At 38.1% G+C, this 15,415-nt stretch overlaps 1 protein-coding gene across 8 annotated transcripts in view; it reads left to right on the top strand.

Annotated features, from left to right (window-relative positions):
- Positions 1 to 15,415, top strand: part of LOC132818810 (CMP-N-acetylneuraminate-beta-1,4-galactoside alpha-2,3-sialyltransferase-like) — a 598,325-nt gene that overhangs the window by 185,166 nt on the left and 397,744 nt on the right. For all 8 annotated transcript variants that reach the window (XM_060829907.1, XM_060829905.1, XM_060829911.1 and 5 more), the window contains exon 3: positions 14,720 to 14,762. In XM_060829907.1, coding sequence (XP_060685890.1) covers positions 14,720 to 14,762 — 43 coding nt within the window. The remainder of the gene's footprint in view (positions 1 to 14,719; positions 14,763 to 15,415) is intronic.

The following is a 15,415-nucleotide window of genomic DNA, read 5'->3' as shown; positions in this document are numbered from 1 at the left end:
GGTGTTATTAGAGCAGATTAAGTGATTGGAATGTGGGAAAGGCCGAACAATGGTGTGTCTAACTGCCAAACTGGAAAGAACAGACAGTCCCACGGGAGTGGGGGTAAGGAAGACAGGACATGATGACAGAAAATATAACAAATAAAGCTAAGAGAAAGGAAAGGAGTGGGAGTGGGTTCACAGTCTGAAAGTGTTGAATTCAATATTAAGTCTAGAAGGTTGTAAAGTATCCTGTACCTCCAGTTTGCGCTGTGATTTGCTGGTGTATTGCAGCATGCTGAGAACAGACAAGCGGGCATGTGAATAAGATGCTGTGTTAAAATAACTGGCTACGGGAAAGTCAGGATCATGTTTGCGCACATCCTTGAGAGTTTAGGACCAGAGGGCATTACCTCAGAGTAAGGAATTGCTCAATTAAGGCGGTTATGAGGAAGAATTTCTTCCCGGAGGGCACTGAATCCGTGGAATTGCTTATGCCAGAGGACTTTCGATGCTGGATTGTTAAGCGTATTCAAGGCTGAAATAGCCATACTGTTAATCAGTAAGTGTTATGAAGCTAACATGGAAAAATTGAGCTGAAGAATATCAGAGTAGCAGAGCAGATTCAATTGACCAAATGCTCTTCCACCTTATGATCAATGGCCACGCTCTCACTAATTTTCCTGCCACTATACGGACCTCCAATGTCTGTGTGCAGCAACAACTTTGGAATTGAAAATCAATGTATCTGATCAGTGTGCATGAGCATTCTGAATAGCTGGGATGTTGTCATTTATTACATGGGGAATGGAAGAGAAAAGGTTTGTTTTGCTGCGCTTGTGTGGCAAGGCCTCACCTGGAAAACAATGCACTGTTTTGTTCTTCTTTAAGAAAGGATTTGGTGCATTAAAAGAAGTTCAGTGAACATTCATTTGATGATTTCTGACTCGGATTGGGGAATTACCTTTGAACACCAAGTTCCATCGACTGGGCTTTTATCCATTGGAATTTATGAGAATGAGAAATGCTGTTTTGAAATTTAAACTATCCTGAGTGGACTTGACAGGATACATTTCCCTTTGTGGCACCTGCTAAAATTAAAGGATACAGTTTAAAAATAAAGGATTATCCATTTAAGATGGAGATGAGAATTTATTTCTGTCATAGGGTCGTCAGACTTTTGAACTCTTCTTCAGAGACATGGCCAGTAAATATCTTTAAAGCAGAAGTAGGTAGATTCTTGTGAGTAACAGAGTTTTGGGTAAGTAAGGAAATGTAGTTGAGGCTGTGGTCACATCAGCTAAGTGGTAGAGAAAGCAGGAAGGGGGTAAATGACGTACTCTGGCTCCTATATTGTGTGTTTGTCCTGTGTAATCATGATCTACTGAGAGTTTTTGTAAAGGTATGAAACCTTTCTGGTCCATTAAAAAGATGTATCATGTTCTTCAGTGCCATTTGATAGAGTTATGATTTGTTCACATTGGTTCATGCTGAAAATGTGTTGCTGGAAAAGCGCAGCAGGTCAGGCAGCATCCAAGGAACAGGAGATTCGACGTTTCGGGCATAAGCCCTTCTTCAGGAATCTAATCTTCAGGAATGATTCCTGAAGAAGGGCTTATGCCCGAAACGTCGAATCTCCTGTTCCTTGGATGCTGCCTGACCTACTGCGCTTTTCCAGCAACACATTTTCAGCTCTGATCTCCAGCATCTGCAGACCTCACTTTCTCCTCCCATTGATTTATCCCAATCATAGTTATAGTAAATTTGTCAAAATTATCATCTTTGAGATTTAAGATCTATTAATTGTGATATTGTAATCTAATTTTCTCTAGTTGAAATAAAAATTGAAAGGACGGAAGCTGACTATTGACTATCAGTGTATAATATAGTTCATTGAACATAGTCAGAAAATAATCTGTCTCGCTCATGTTGATTAGTGTCATGATCTGGCTGTTTTGCACACTTCAGCACTCACTCTGAACATAGCTATGCTCTTCCCAATGTGTTGTCTCGTGCAACTTGACATAGAAATGCTTCACAAATTTCATTTTGAGCTTTTTGCAATGCCCAAAATATGGGTGTTAACAAGCCCAATTTTGGATCCAAGATCTCAGTGATGAGGAAGGGAGAGATAAATTGAACTAATCAAGTTACTTAAACAGACTGTGATTGGAGAAAACAAATTACAGCATGCACAAGCAAAGAGTGATGGGAAAAGATTGAAAAGCTCCCAGATAGGATGGCTGTTTTAGGTTGATGGAACATCTCTTCGGACATTAACCTGTTGAGAAGAAGAAATTTGGGGTTTCTCCGATATTCAGAAAAAATGGCTAAGATAGAATGTTGTGAAAATCTGGTTCATGGTTTATATGCTTCAAAACATATCTTTTGTTTCTAGGAATTAAAGTATTAACTGGAAGATAATTAGAAAAGTCTCATTAAGAATTGGATATTAACTCTGCTATAAATGCAGTTCACACAAACATGTAGTTAATTACGCATAAAAGAAGTCTTATGTTTACCTTCAAGACCAGAGTTAACATAGTGAAAGTCATGGACACAGGGAATCTTCCATCTTTACATAATAAAGCTGGATGTCAACACTTCCAATCTGTTATGTGACTGAATTTTTACAAATAAAACTGATCTTGAAATAAGTACAGTTGTATGCTATAGCATTAGCATTACCTCGTTTAATTTTTTTAAATACAAGTGATTCTGCTGTAATGCATGTTTTGTTAATGTGAATTCACTGTAACACGATTGACGAACAGATTAGATTAGATTAGATTCCCTACAATTGGAAACAGGCCCTTCGGCTCAACAAGTCCGCACCAACCCTCCGAAGAGCAACCCACCCAGACCCAACTCCCTCTGACTAATGCACCAAACACTATGGGCAACTTAGCATGACCAATCCACCTGAGCAGCACATCTTTGGACTGTGGAAGAAAACTAGAGCATCCAGGGGAAACCCACACAGACACTGGGAGAATGTGCAAACTCACACAGACAGTTGCCCGAGGTTGGAATTGAACCTGGGTCCCTGGTGCTGTGAGGCAGCAGTGCTAACCACTGAGACACCGTGCCACCCTAAATAAGGAACACCGTTTCTAAAGTACAAATTTTTAAAATGTATTTTGGCTCTAGGTGGTTGCATCACCAACACTTTAAGTGTTATTTATATTGCACGATTCTTATAGTGTGGGGTTGCACAGGAATGCGACTGTCATACTATAGAAAAATGACTGTATATAGTAAGTTTGTTTTTATTTAAAAATATGTGATCTTGTGAAAGTGTTTTATTGTCATTTAGCTGCGTGTTCAGATTTATTCTTTAAGTGTCAATGATCGCTAATGTATCATAATAAGAAGGAATTCATTGCTACTTAAGTTAGTGAGTAAAATGTGGTTTGTGATGTAAGTTCCCAGACACTTGGAACAAGTGACCAATTGGGAAATATATTTAATTTCTTACTTGAATATATTGATTATTTTGTGTTGTTAATCTTGTATGCCCAACATTATTCATTCAAAGCTGTTCCTGACTTGGACTGAAATATGTTGAATAGCCAACGAAAATAATTTATTTTATCTGTTTCATCATTGAATTTTTGACCATGTTCCTGACCTTGGGTATTTCTGACTTCCAGATCTTCATTGCTCCACATGGGTACCAGTAGTTTTGCACCCTCAATGTTGTTACGTGAATTGATAAATACCAGTTCAAGATATTCTCATCACTTTCTTTGGGGATTGGGTCATGAAGAAGTCATGCTTTTATCAACACTGACTGTAAACAGCCTAGCTTTCCCAGATTATATGTGATTCAAAAATCTTTCATTCCAGTAGTTTTTTTTTGCTGTCATTCTCATTTCTTAACAGAGTAAAGGTTGGGATATTTTACTTCAGATATTTCTGTTCATGGTAATTCATCTTACTGTTTTTCAATTCGAACAGGATCAACTTTACTTATCTCCAGTCATCCATCCCAACATTTCCACTTCCAATCACTTTATATCTTTGAATTTTACATTGATTTTCAACTCTGGGTTAATTACAGTTCATGATTATAGTTTTCCAGAGTCACAACAGCTTTCCTCTCCTTTCTAATTGTTCTGATATTCATGCATGTACAAACACATATGTCCAAATATGTTTACTTTTTCTTGATAACCTATGCTATTATGGTCTCCAGTTTATGTAAGTTTTTCTGTGTTCTTATCCAACTGCATTACGACAGTGATTACATTTCAGAGGTACTTGGCTGCAAGATGACCAATGATAATTAAAGTCACTTTATAAATACAAGTTTGCCTTTTCATAAACTTTCCCATGTCATTCTTTTCCAACCTGCAACCTTTCTCATCTGTAGTCTTATTTTCTTCCTGATCTCTGCTGCAGCCATCTCATTCAACTAAAGTTTTGCACTATTAATAATGTGCCATATTAGGAGTTTTGCAATTAGATTGTTATGATTACGAGAAAACCACATTTTTTTCCTTAGTCCATTGCTATGCAAGGCTTGGAATAATAGAATCCCTACAATGTGGAGGCAGGCCATTCAGCCCATTGTGTCCACACCAACCCTCCAAAGAGCATTTCACCCAGACCAGCTGCCTGCCCCCTGTCCTATCCCTATAAACCTACATTTCCCTTGGCCAATCCACCTAGCCTGCACAATTTTGGACTGTGGAAGAAAACTGGAGCACCTGGGAGAAACCCATGGGGACGTGGGGAGAATGTGCAAACTCCACATACAGTCTCCGGAGGGTAGAATTGAAGCCAGATCCCTAGCATTGTGAGGTAGCAGAACTAACTACTGAGCCCGTAAGAACCACAAAGTAGAAACTTTATAGGGTCCTCAAAAATGATTTATCATAACAACACCCTCCCCCTAACCATAGCAATTGTATTTGTAATTTCTAAACGGGTTTTTGGTTTATTTCTTTCTATTCTCTGAATTTCCTCACAGTCCAAAATTCTGTTGGGAATTGGTTGATGATTGCTGACGCCTCCCCTTGGCACATCCTGGGATCATGCAGAAAATTGAACCTACAAACCATGTCCTAAGAATATTAGTGCTCCAACAGAGGTCTGCACCAAAAATTCAAAGCAGCACACTTACTTTCTCTCTTTATGCCCATATGGTAACACTTTACTTCTGCTATGAGCCAAAACAGTATAATTTCATACAATGTCTTAGTTGCACTTTGTGGTCCATAAGCACTGTGTTGTTTGAACAAGCTTGCAATCAAGAGTACACTTTGTGCAAACAGAATACATGAGAGGCCACTGAAAAGTGCAAAATCAATCACTTGTGATGTTGCATGACCTAACTAGCACTATGTAGCTGTGTGTGTGGCTTCCTTTGCATTTGTAATCCAATACTGTAGATCATGTATCTACCATATGTTTAGACAATAAAAACATGCTATGCATGTCTTAATTAACCACCCCAAGGGTAGAAAATTCCTCCTGTCTACGTGGTGATTTGCCTTTTGGGCATACAGGACCTACAGAAAGTTTTGGTAAAGGCAAGAAATCTTAGCGTCGATCAAAAACATGCTGTACCTGTTCTAAGCCATTTAAGTGAGATATTTTCGTCATAATTTGTTCCCTCAGTCAAGAAGAAAAAATCATTTCTGCACAGAGATTCAAGATGCAACAGTTGTAATGTTGTACCATCTCTAATTGTAAAAATCCATTTTTGCTTATATGTTATCTTCAGCTGACCATCTGTCAAAGAAACACTTTTCCAATTTTAAACAAAAATTGAAGTAACAGCAACTGAAGCTTGACTATTAGTGCACCAAATAGTTCATTTAACAAAGAAGGTGATTGCCCTGAATGGGCGATCTGTTTCCTAACATTCGGATATATTTTGCAATCAAATATTCAGTATTATATTAAAAATATTTATTTTAATCCTTATTTTAATCTACATACATATGTGAGTATAGCGAGAATTAATCTGCGTAGCTAAAACTTTTTTTAATAGTCAGGATATTTGTCAGGTGGTAGTAAAATGAGGGAGGAAGTAATGCAAGAAGTAAGTCTGAAACATTCTTGTGTTCTTTGTGGCATTTTTTTGAGAATAACTTTTTAGTGTTCACATTTCAAATCTTACCTTTTGGGTAACATGAATACCATCTTAAAAAATATTTCTAGAAGTATTGAACAAAAAAAATCTTCAGCCGATGGTATTGCATTTAAGACTTCCTCTAGATCTTTCAAATTATTAAAAAAACCCAAAATATTTTCTTGTGTGCCTTTTGCAATACTTCCTTCTTTATCATAAATATGTCCTGGCAACCATCTCCAGGTGCTGTAATCACATGGAGATTCATTTGAATGGTCTAAAATTCCTTCATGTATTCATAAGTTCCTGATTTCTGTTGTAGAGAGGTACAAGAGCTACAGAGTAGTGATATGGAAGATTTCAATTGTCTGAATATACCTTGGAATAATAATTGTGTAGATAACAGAGAAGTGAAAACTTTCTAAGTGTTTTCAGGAGAATTTTCAATAGTGCATTTCCAGCAGAGCAAGGACGATGGTAGTATTGGTTCTGGTTCTGAGGAATTAGCTGGGTCATGTGGATCAATTTCGAGTAGAGGAACATCTTCAAAAGGTTTATGATAGCTCTGGAAAAGGATAAAGAGAAATCTAGATTGAAAATACTTAATTGTAAAAGGGTCAATTTCAGTGGATTTGGGTCAATTTGGGTATCTTTGGTACATTTGAGGTAGATACCCACAGGAAGGAAAGATAGTGCAGAAAAAGATGGAAGTTCCTGGGATGGAAAGGAAATTGAGATAAAATGAAGTTGGAAGAGGGAACATATGTCAGGCAAGGAACATAGACACCATGAATATGCCACTCAGCCCCTCAGGTCTGTTCTGCTATTTTAGACCATGGATGATCATCATCTACTTTAAAGCCTTATTCCTGTGCTATTCCCATATCCATATGAATTGCATCTGCCATGTTATTGTGCACTCACTCAATTTGTTTAAACACCCTTGAAACCTCTTCGCATGCTTGTCATACTCCCAAGTTTTGTATCATCTGTAAACTTGGAAATATTACGATTGGCTACCACATCCAAATTGTTGATACAGATATTTAATAACTGGGCCCAAGCTTGAGTCTTATAGAACCCCGCTGATCAGATTCATGGAAATGGTTCCAGGAATGTGGCATTTCAATTGTGTGGATAGCTTGGAGAATCCAGCTGGTTGTCCTTCAAGAGCTTTCAGAGATTTGATAGGGGATGCTTACAATTATGAGGGGTATAGGTAGAAGAGGTGGAAACTGTTCACACTGACTGAAGGTCAAGAACTAGAGGACAGATTGAAAGTTATTTGCAAAACGACGAAAGATGATTTGAGGAGGATTTTTTTAATGTTGTCACCAATTAGGACATGGAATTAAAGCTTGACAGGATGGTGTAGGCAGTTTTGATTACCCTTTCATTGAGGCAAAATCTATATGACTATGAGGAAAGAGTCTAGTTAATTTGCACTTGCTAAGAGTTGGTAAAAACATGATAGGCTGAATACCACTATGCTTGATGTCCATTTGCATTTTTTTCAAATGCCCTTTGGGAAGCTGTTTTTAAGGGTAGCTGTTTTTAATGGTCCTTTCTTATTTTGTCCATGGAATTAGATTACCATTACCCTTGATGCCAGTGATGATGATTATTATTTTTTAAAAGGTTTTTCCATGCTTGAATTCCTAGACCCTGAAATATTTTACATTTATAATATGTGCAACTATGTTGTTGATATAATTTGCACTTCAAGTGGATTTTAAATACCTTTGAAATTGTATATTGTTTTACTTTTTTCCAAGTATCCTTTATTCTTAATAGAAGACACATCTTTGTCTGGCTACTACCATTGTAATCTGAGGTCTGTAAGGTGGCAAATAAGACATGGGATTTCTCAATGTGAATAAGGTCAATGTAGAGTCGTGGAGTAATACAGCATGGAAACAGACCCTTTGGTCCAACCAGTCCATACCGAACATAATCCCAAACTAAAGTAGTCTCCTGGCCCATATCCCTCTAAACTTTTCCTATTCACGTACTTACTCAAATGTCTTTTATTTTTCACTAATGTGAATATTGTTGGTGCAGTTTAGATCTCTATGATTTCACGCTGCTTGCACCAACGTCTCAGACAGTGCCTTCCTGATCCTGTCAATTCATTGCATGAAAATGCTTTTCCATCTGCCAATATCGTCTCTTTTGCCAATATCCTTTACTCTGTTTCCTGGTCACTTGGTCTACCAATACGAACAGTTTCACCTACTCTACTTGGTTTGAAATCTTAGTTTTGAATACCTTTATCATAACTTTGTCAATCTTCTCTTTCCTATGTTCCTGTGTTTCTCCAGTGTTAACTTCTCCAATCTAATTGAAGTTCCTTTTCACTAGTGTAGATTTGCAATAGTAAGATGAAATAGTAACTTTTTTTTGTATTTGCAGTTGTCGAGAGCTGTCCCTTCTGCAGTTTATCCTAGAAATATAAGTAATATGTGCAGTAGAAAGCTTCTTTTCTGATTAAAATTAAAAACAATTTGTGAGGATTGCAGTTATGTTCTATTTCCTTCTGATATTAAGCAATCTGAACAGGATACATTTCATGTCCCACTATCTAAGTAGACAATGAATGTAAATATAAAATATAATCATGTGATGACTACTGTTATCATGTGTCAGTGTTGTGAATGACTACCTTCAAATAGATTGAAAGGCATATGCTAAGAAATGCTCTCTCCTTAATAAAGTGCTTGAATCCATGTGGTGGTACCTCTCAGAATAGTATGGCCTAAGTTATTTCATACTACAATTGCTATGTTTAGAAGTGTTGGGTTAAAAATGTGTCAGGCTGAGCTTCTTTGTGTGTGTGTGTGTGTGTGTGTGTGTGTGGTCCAGTGACTGGTGTGGAGTAGTTTGCCTCAAGTGATCTGTACCCTAATTCTGATAATAATTTCAATTTTCTACCCTCCTTGTCTGAGGCTAATTACAATCCTGAGATTATGCCAAGAACAACATTTTTACATTGGCTGTATTATAAAACTTCCCTGGGGAGAAACCAACATAAAGTTGTGAAGAAAGAATCTAAACAAAAACAACAAATTAGTAATCTGATACAATGATAATATGGTGAATCTAAACTGATTCATATAGCAGAGAAAATTTCAATTTAAAAAGAAAACATGCTACTTTGCAACAAGTGGGGAAAAACATCTGATTATACAACAAACATGCGTTTGAAACAGCCAAGGTGAGTTCCTAAACTATTCTCTTTAAAACAGTAAAATAGTTGGGCATCATAAATAATAGGTTCCTTCGTGTGAGAATAACGTGTTGGAGGGATTCCATTAATTATTATGTATAATGAGATACAGGGTGTGAAATGGGGCTGAAACCAGTAAATCAATAGATATGTTGCTATCAGCCAACTGTTAGTCAGGCTGACTGATTATCTGAAACATTTGGTTAATAATATGGAAATGTAAATAGGGACAAGAATAAACCATGTAATCTGTTAAACCAACTCTGCTTCTTAATCTGTCAGTCAAAGAATCTAGCATGGAAGGAATCTATTTGGCCTGTTGTGTCTGTGCTGGCCCTCTGAAGCAAGTCATGTAGTGCCACTCCACTGCCTGTCCTTGTAACCATGTATGTTTTCCTTTCCAGATAATTATCCAGTTCTTTTTGAATGTGTCATTTTACTCTGCCTCCACCAAACTCTGCCTCCACCAAACACCAAAGTGCCTTCTAGATCCTAACCATTTATTGCATAAAAAAGCTTTTCTTATGTTCCCATTGTTTCTTTTGCCTATTACCTCAAATCTGTTCCCTCAGGTTTTTGATCCTTCCACTGTTAGGAACCATTTCACCTTATACACTCTATTCAGAATCCTCTTGGTTTGAACATCTCTATCAGCTTTCCTGTCAACAGTCTCCAAGGAGATCAGTCTCAACTCCTGCAGTTTCTCATCCCTGCAAGGTGGAGAGTTTTGTTCATGAATGAACCCTGCTTCCTTCAATGATTAACACCCTTTTGTTTCCTTTAGAATTATACCTTTAGATTTATATTGCCTTTTTTACATTCTTCTTACCAAAGTTCAATCAATTCACTCTTCTCTGTGTTAAATATTACTAAGCACCTGTCTGCTCGTTCCACCAAACTATCTTTGTCTCTGATATCGATAGCATTGTTTTGTTTGTTATCTCATCAAAATCAGCGAAAAACGATTTTCCTTAATGGATATATGCTGGTTTTCCTTAATTAACCTGCAATCTATTAATTTTATTATTGTTTATTATTGAATTATTGTTTCCAGAAGCTTCCTCATCATGGAGATAAAACTTGACTGGATTGTAGTTGCTGACTTTTTTGCATCTCTTTTGATAAAAAGAGTAACAGTTGCAATTTGCCAGTCATTTGTCTCTATCCACAAACCTAAGTTAGCAAAGTTTTGGCCAGAACCTCTGCAGTTTCTAGTCCTGACTCCAACAGTATCCTCAGATTTACATTATCTGGTCCTGTTATATTATCAACTTTAAATCCAGTCAGCCGATTCACTTCTTCCTTCCTATCAATTTTAAACACATTAAGTGTCTGAACTAGCTCCTGTTTTACTGTGACCTCATTGCTTTCCTTGGTAAAAGCATATGTTCAGTATTATTACCTAATTTATGCCACTTCCCTCCTTGCGTAAATCTCCTTTTTAGCAGTAATTAGCTCCACTCCACCCTTTATGTGCCTTAAAGACTTTTGGGTTCTGTTTTTCATGTTTGTTGATTGTCTCTTCCCATATACTCGAGTTGCTCGTCTTTTTCACTCCCTGCTGAATCTTCTGTGTCCAGCTTGGTTGTGAAATATATTATCCACCTGACATTTGTCAAAAATGCAATTTTTCTGCTTTCTCTTCCTTTCTATCTCTCTTGTCATCAGACAGCTTTCAGTTTGTTTACTTTTCCCCTTCATGGGAATACTCCTTGTCTGTGTCTGAAGTATCTTTTCTTTAAAGACGGATTGTAATTCAATTAAAACTTTGCCTGTTCATTTTTAATTTCTGTTACCTGGGCAGATGCTTTCTTAGGAGAAAGTGAGGACTGCAGATGCTGGAGATCAGAGTCAAGAGTGTGTGGTGCTAGAAAAGCACAGCAAGTCATGCAGCATTTGAGGAGTGGGAGAATCGATATTTCGGCAGGAGCTCTTCATCAGGAATGATTCCTGATGAAGGGCTTTTGCCCGAAATGTCGATTCTCCTGCTCCTCGGATGCTGCATAACCTGCTGTGCTTTTCCAGCACCACACTCCAGATTCATTCTTACCCCATTGAAGATTTTCTTCCCACTTACTTATTCTTACTCATGATTGTCCTTCTCTATAGCCAGTTTAAACCTCATGACACCATCTAAAACTTATGATGCATTATCCTTTGAAAACAAACCCATAATCACATTCCTGAAGAAGGGCTTATGTCCGAAACGTCGATTCTCCTGCTCCTTGGATGCTGCCTGACCTGCTGCGCTTTCCCGGCAACATATTTTTCAGCCATAACCACAACCATCTAGATTCATATATGAGAATACCGTCACCTGCAAGTTTCTCTCCAGGTGCCCATCTAGCTTGGAAACAATAAATAAAGTATGCCAGCTAGTAAAGCCCATCATATCCCAAATGAACAAAAAGAAGAAAAGGACCAAGAGCCCTTTAATGTTCTGTGGCTAATGCTTGATCCACTTAGCTGACCTCATTCCCAAGCACCATGTTCAGTAATGCCTCCTTTTCACTGGAATAGAAGTGTAATGTTTTAGAAAATGCTTCTGAAGACAGTTGAAGAATTCTTTTATCTCTCTCCTTTTTACACTACTAATATCCCGGTCAATATTTGCATAATGAACATTCCGCTGTTATAACTACACTATGTTTGTACCTCTCAGTAGATTCCTTGCACATTTGGTCTTGTATATTTTTCCTACTAGGCAGTGACCTGTAGACTACACTGAGTTATGTAATTGTATCTTATTTGTTTCTTTGATCTTGAGTAATAAATTTATCTTTGACCCCTCTGAGACATCCTATATCTCCTGCACTGTAATGATCTCCGAAATAAATATTGGTCTGTCTCACCTTTCCTTATTTTCCTATTTTTAAGGGACACTTTACATTCAGGAGTACTTTGTCCTGTCCTGTCTTTGAGTCAGATTTCTGTTATTGCCTGAGACCCGGGTTCAATTCCCGACTCAGGCGGCTGACTGTGTGGAGTTTGCACGTTCTCCCCGTGTCTGTGTGGGTTTCCTCCCACAGTCCAAAGATGTGCGGGTCAGGTGAATTGGCCATGCTAAATTGCCCGTAGTGTTAGGTAAGAGGTAAATGTAGGGGTATGGGTGTGTTGCGCTTCGGCGGGTCGGTGTGGACTTGTTGGGCCGAAGGGCCTGTTTCCACACTGTAGGTAATCTAATCTAATCTAATATGCTTCCATATGGCTATCAATAATAGGCAGATACTGCAAGAATGTCCTGAGTGCATCTCACCCTCCAACAAATGTTTAATGCTGAACACTGATGAAAGCGATAGACCTTTTGAGGAATTGAGAGAGAGATTCACCATTGCAATTCATCAAACTTATTTACCACACTCCATGCATTCACAGACATGGATTGTAGATCTAATTTAGTCTTAGATACCTTCCTGTTGGACTGAACCTATTTTTTCCTTCCTTTATTATTGCCCATCTTTCCTTAGATTCTTTGAACCTTGGTGTTTTCTCTATCGATTGATCTATTTCCCTCTGCTCCTCCCAACCATAGGTCGTCATGGTGGCTCAGTGGCTAATGCTAATGCCTCACAGCACTAGGGAGCCAGTATTGAGTCCACCTTCAGGCAACTGTTTGTGTGGAGTTTGCACATTCTCTCAGTGTCTGCGTGAATTTCTTCTAGGTCCTCTGGTTTCCTCCCACAGTGCAAAGATATGCAGATTAGGTGAATTGGCCATGCTAAATCACCCATATATTCAGGTATATGCAGATAAGGGTTTCTCTCTCTCGATTCCGCAGAAGACCTGTCACTTTCATCAGTGTTCAGCACTAAATATTTGTTGGAGGGTGAGATGCACTCAGGACATTCCTGCAATATCTGCCTATTTATTTTCACTGCCTCGTCATCATTGTTTCCTCTTTTCCCTATAGGCTGTGAGATTAAATATATTCATATTTATAAATATCGTAGGCCCCACTCCCCTAAAGAAAAGCGCAGTTCCGAAGAAAAGTTATTTCGAATTTGAAATATTACCTACTGTCTATCTACACTGGAATTTAGAAGAATGAGGGGGGGAGTCTCATAGAAACGTATAAAATTATGAAGGGAATAGATGAGAGAGAAGTAGAGAGAATGTTTCCACTGGCGGATGAAACTAAGACAAGAGGGCATAGCCTCAAAATTAGAGGGAGCAGATTTAGAACTGAATTGAGAAGGAACTTCTTCACCCTGAGGGTTATGTATCTACGGAATTCCCTGCCCAATGGGGTAGTTGAGGCTTCCTCAGTAAATGTTTTTAAAGCTAAGATAGATAATTTGTTGAACAGTAAAGGAATTAAGGGTTTATGGTGATAGGGCGAGTAAGTGGAGCCGTCTCCATGAAAAGCTCAGCCATGATCTTACTGAATGGTGGAGCAGGCTCGAAGGGCCAAATGGCCTACTCCTGCTCCTAGTTGTTATGTTTTCATGATCTTATGTACAGGTGCTACCAGACCACAGTGACTCCAGCAATTTTCTTTTGTTTAAGAATGTAATGAATCTTTTACTGTATTGTCTCCAGTGCCAGGGACACCCTTATTAAATATGGAGACACTTTTTTTATTCGTTCACGGGATGTGTGCATCGCTGGTTAAGCCAGCAATTATTGCCCATCCCTAATTGCCCAGAGAACAGTTCAGAGGCAGCTGCATTGCTGTGGATCTCTAGTCACATGTCAGCCAGATCAGGTAAGGATGGTAATTTCCTTCCCTAAAGGATAGTAGTATTGCATGCATCAGTGTGAATATTCCAGATGTAGTCTCACCAAAGTGGTGTAAAATTGCAGCCAGGCATTCTTGTTCTTTATTTTAATCCCCTTGTCTTAAAGGTAACATATCATGGCTCCCAAAGTCACATTCTGTGCCAAGCCTCAGTGAGGTGCGCCGCCTTATTTAAGAAAAGAGCTAGCTGATATCAGGTCAAAAAGCAAATAATTTTAGCTATTTTCCTTAATTTTCTAACTTCAAGTGAACTTTCAGTGGAGACCTTGCTTCAGTCTGAGAAATTTTAGTCAGATTTTTAAATGGTAAATGAGATCAAAACTTAGTTTTGTGAAGAGTTTAAGAATTCCTCAGTTACTGACTGCCGGCATCTAGTACGGTCATCTAACTTTGATTTGTTGTTTGGCTCCTGAAACTACCTGAAGTTGCTTCCAGGATGAATGTATTCCAATTTGGTCAAGGGGTATCCGATCAAAGGTGATTGTGTGTAATAGCTTTCTGCAGTGTTTTCAAACCCTGATGTCGGCTGCAAGATAATTATTTAAAGATAATAGAAATGTTTGAAAGCCTTGTGAAGAACTGAAAATAGGATTGAGGACCAAATAAGACTAATATAGTATTATTAAAGGATCTAATATTTAGGGAAATAGAGTACTTGTTAATTGAATTATAAGATTTTTCTATTTTTTTTCAGAATATGATAGACTGGGATTTCTGCTGAAGTTAGATTCGAAGATGTAAGTAGAAACTTTGTTTAACTAACTGTTGATTCAAGTAAATTGAGCACATTTGTTTTTAAGGTATTCTAGCATTCTGCTCAAGGCAGAATATCTTGGTCATTGATGCAGGCATCAAGAGTCGTTGCAGGCAAAGACTCTGATTCTGAAATGTTGTCCTGTATTTCTATTTCATAACTATTGATGATTGCTATGCATATAAGAGCGGATACCATTCACTTGCTGCATAAAAAATTTCTTCACATCGTCATTGTGCCTTTTGCCAACTATCTTAAATCTATGCCCACAGGCTTTCAGTTCTTCCTTCAATGAGAACAATTTTATCCTATCTACTCTGACTAGTTCGACATCAGTTTGTATACCTCGATAAACTTTCCTCTCAACCTTCTCCAAATAGAACAGTCCTAAGTTCTCCAACCTTGTGCCACTGAAGTTTGTCATTTCTGGAGCCGTTCTCAGAAATTATCTTCGACAGCACATTCCACCACCCCTACCACCTAAAAGGACAAGGGCAGCAGATACATGGGAAAGTGACCACTTGCAAATTGTTCTTGAGGTCACTCACTATTTTGATTTAGAAATATTTGCCATTCTTTCAGTGTTGCTGGTTTAAACTCTTAGCGCTCCCTCCTGAGTAGTGTTCTCGATGTACC

This window comes from Hemiscyllium ocellatum, chromosome 9 (genome assembly GCF_020745735.1).
Source record: "Hemiscyllium ocellatum isolate sHemOce1 chromosome 9, sHemOce1.pat.X.cur, whole genome shotgun sequence".
Taxonomy (NCBI): domain Eukaryota; kingdom Metazoa; phylum Chordata; class Chondrichthyes; order Orectolobiformes; family Hemiscylliidae; genus Hemiscyllium; species Hemiscyllium ocellatum.
Note: the sequence above shows the minus strand (reverse complement) of the source record. Positions and strands in the feature narration are given on the sequence as shown.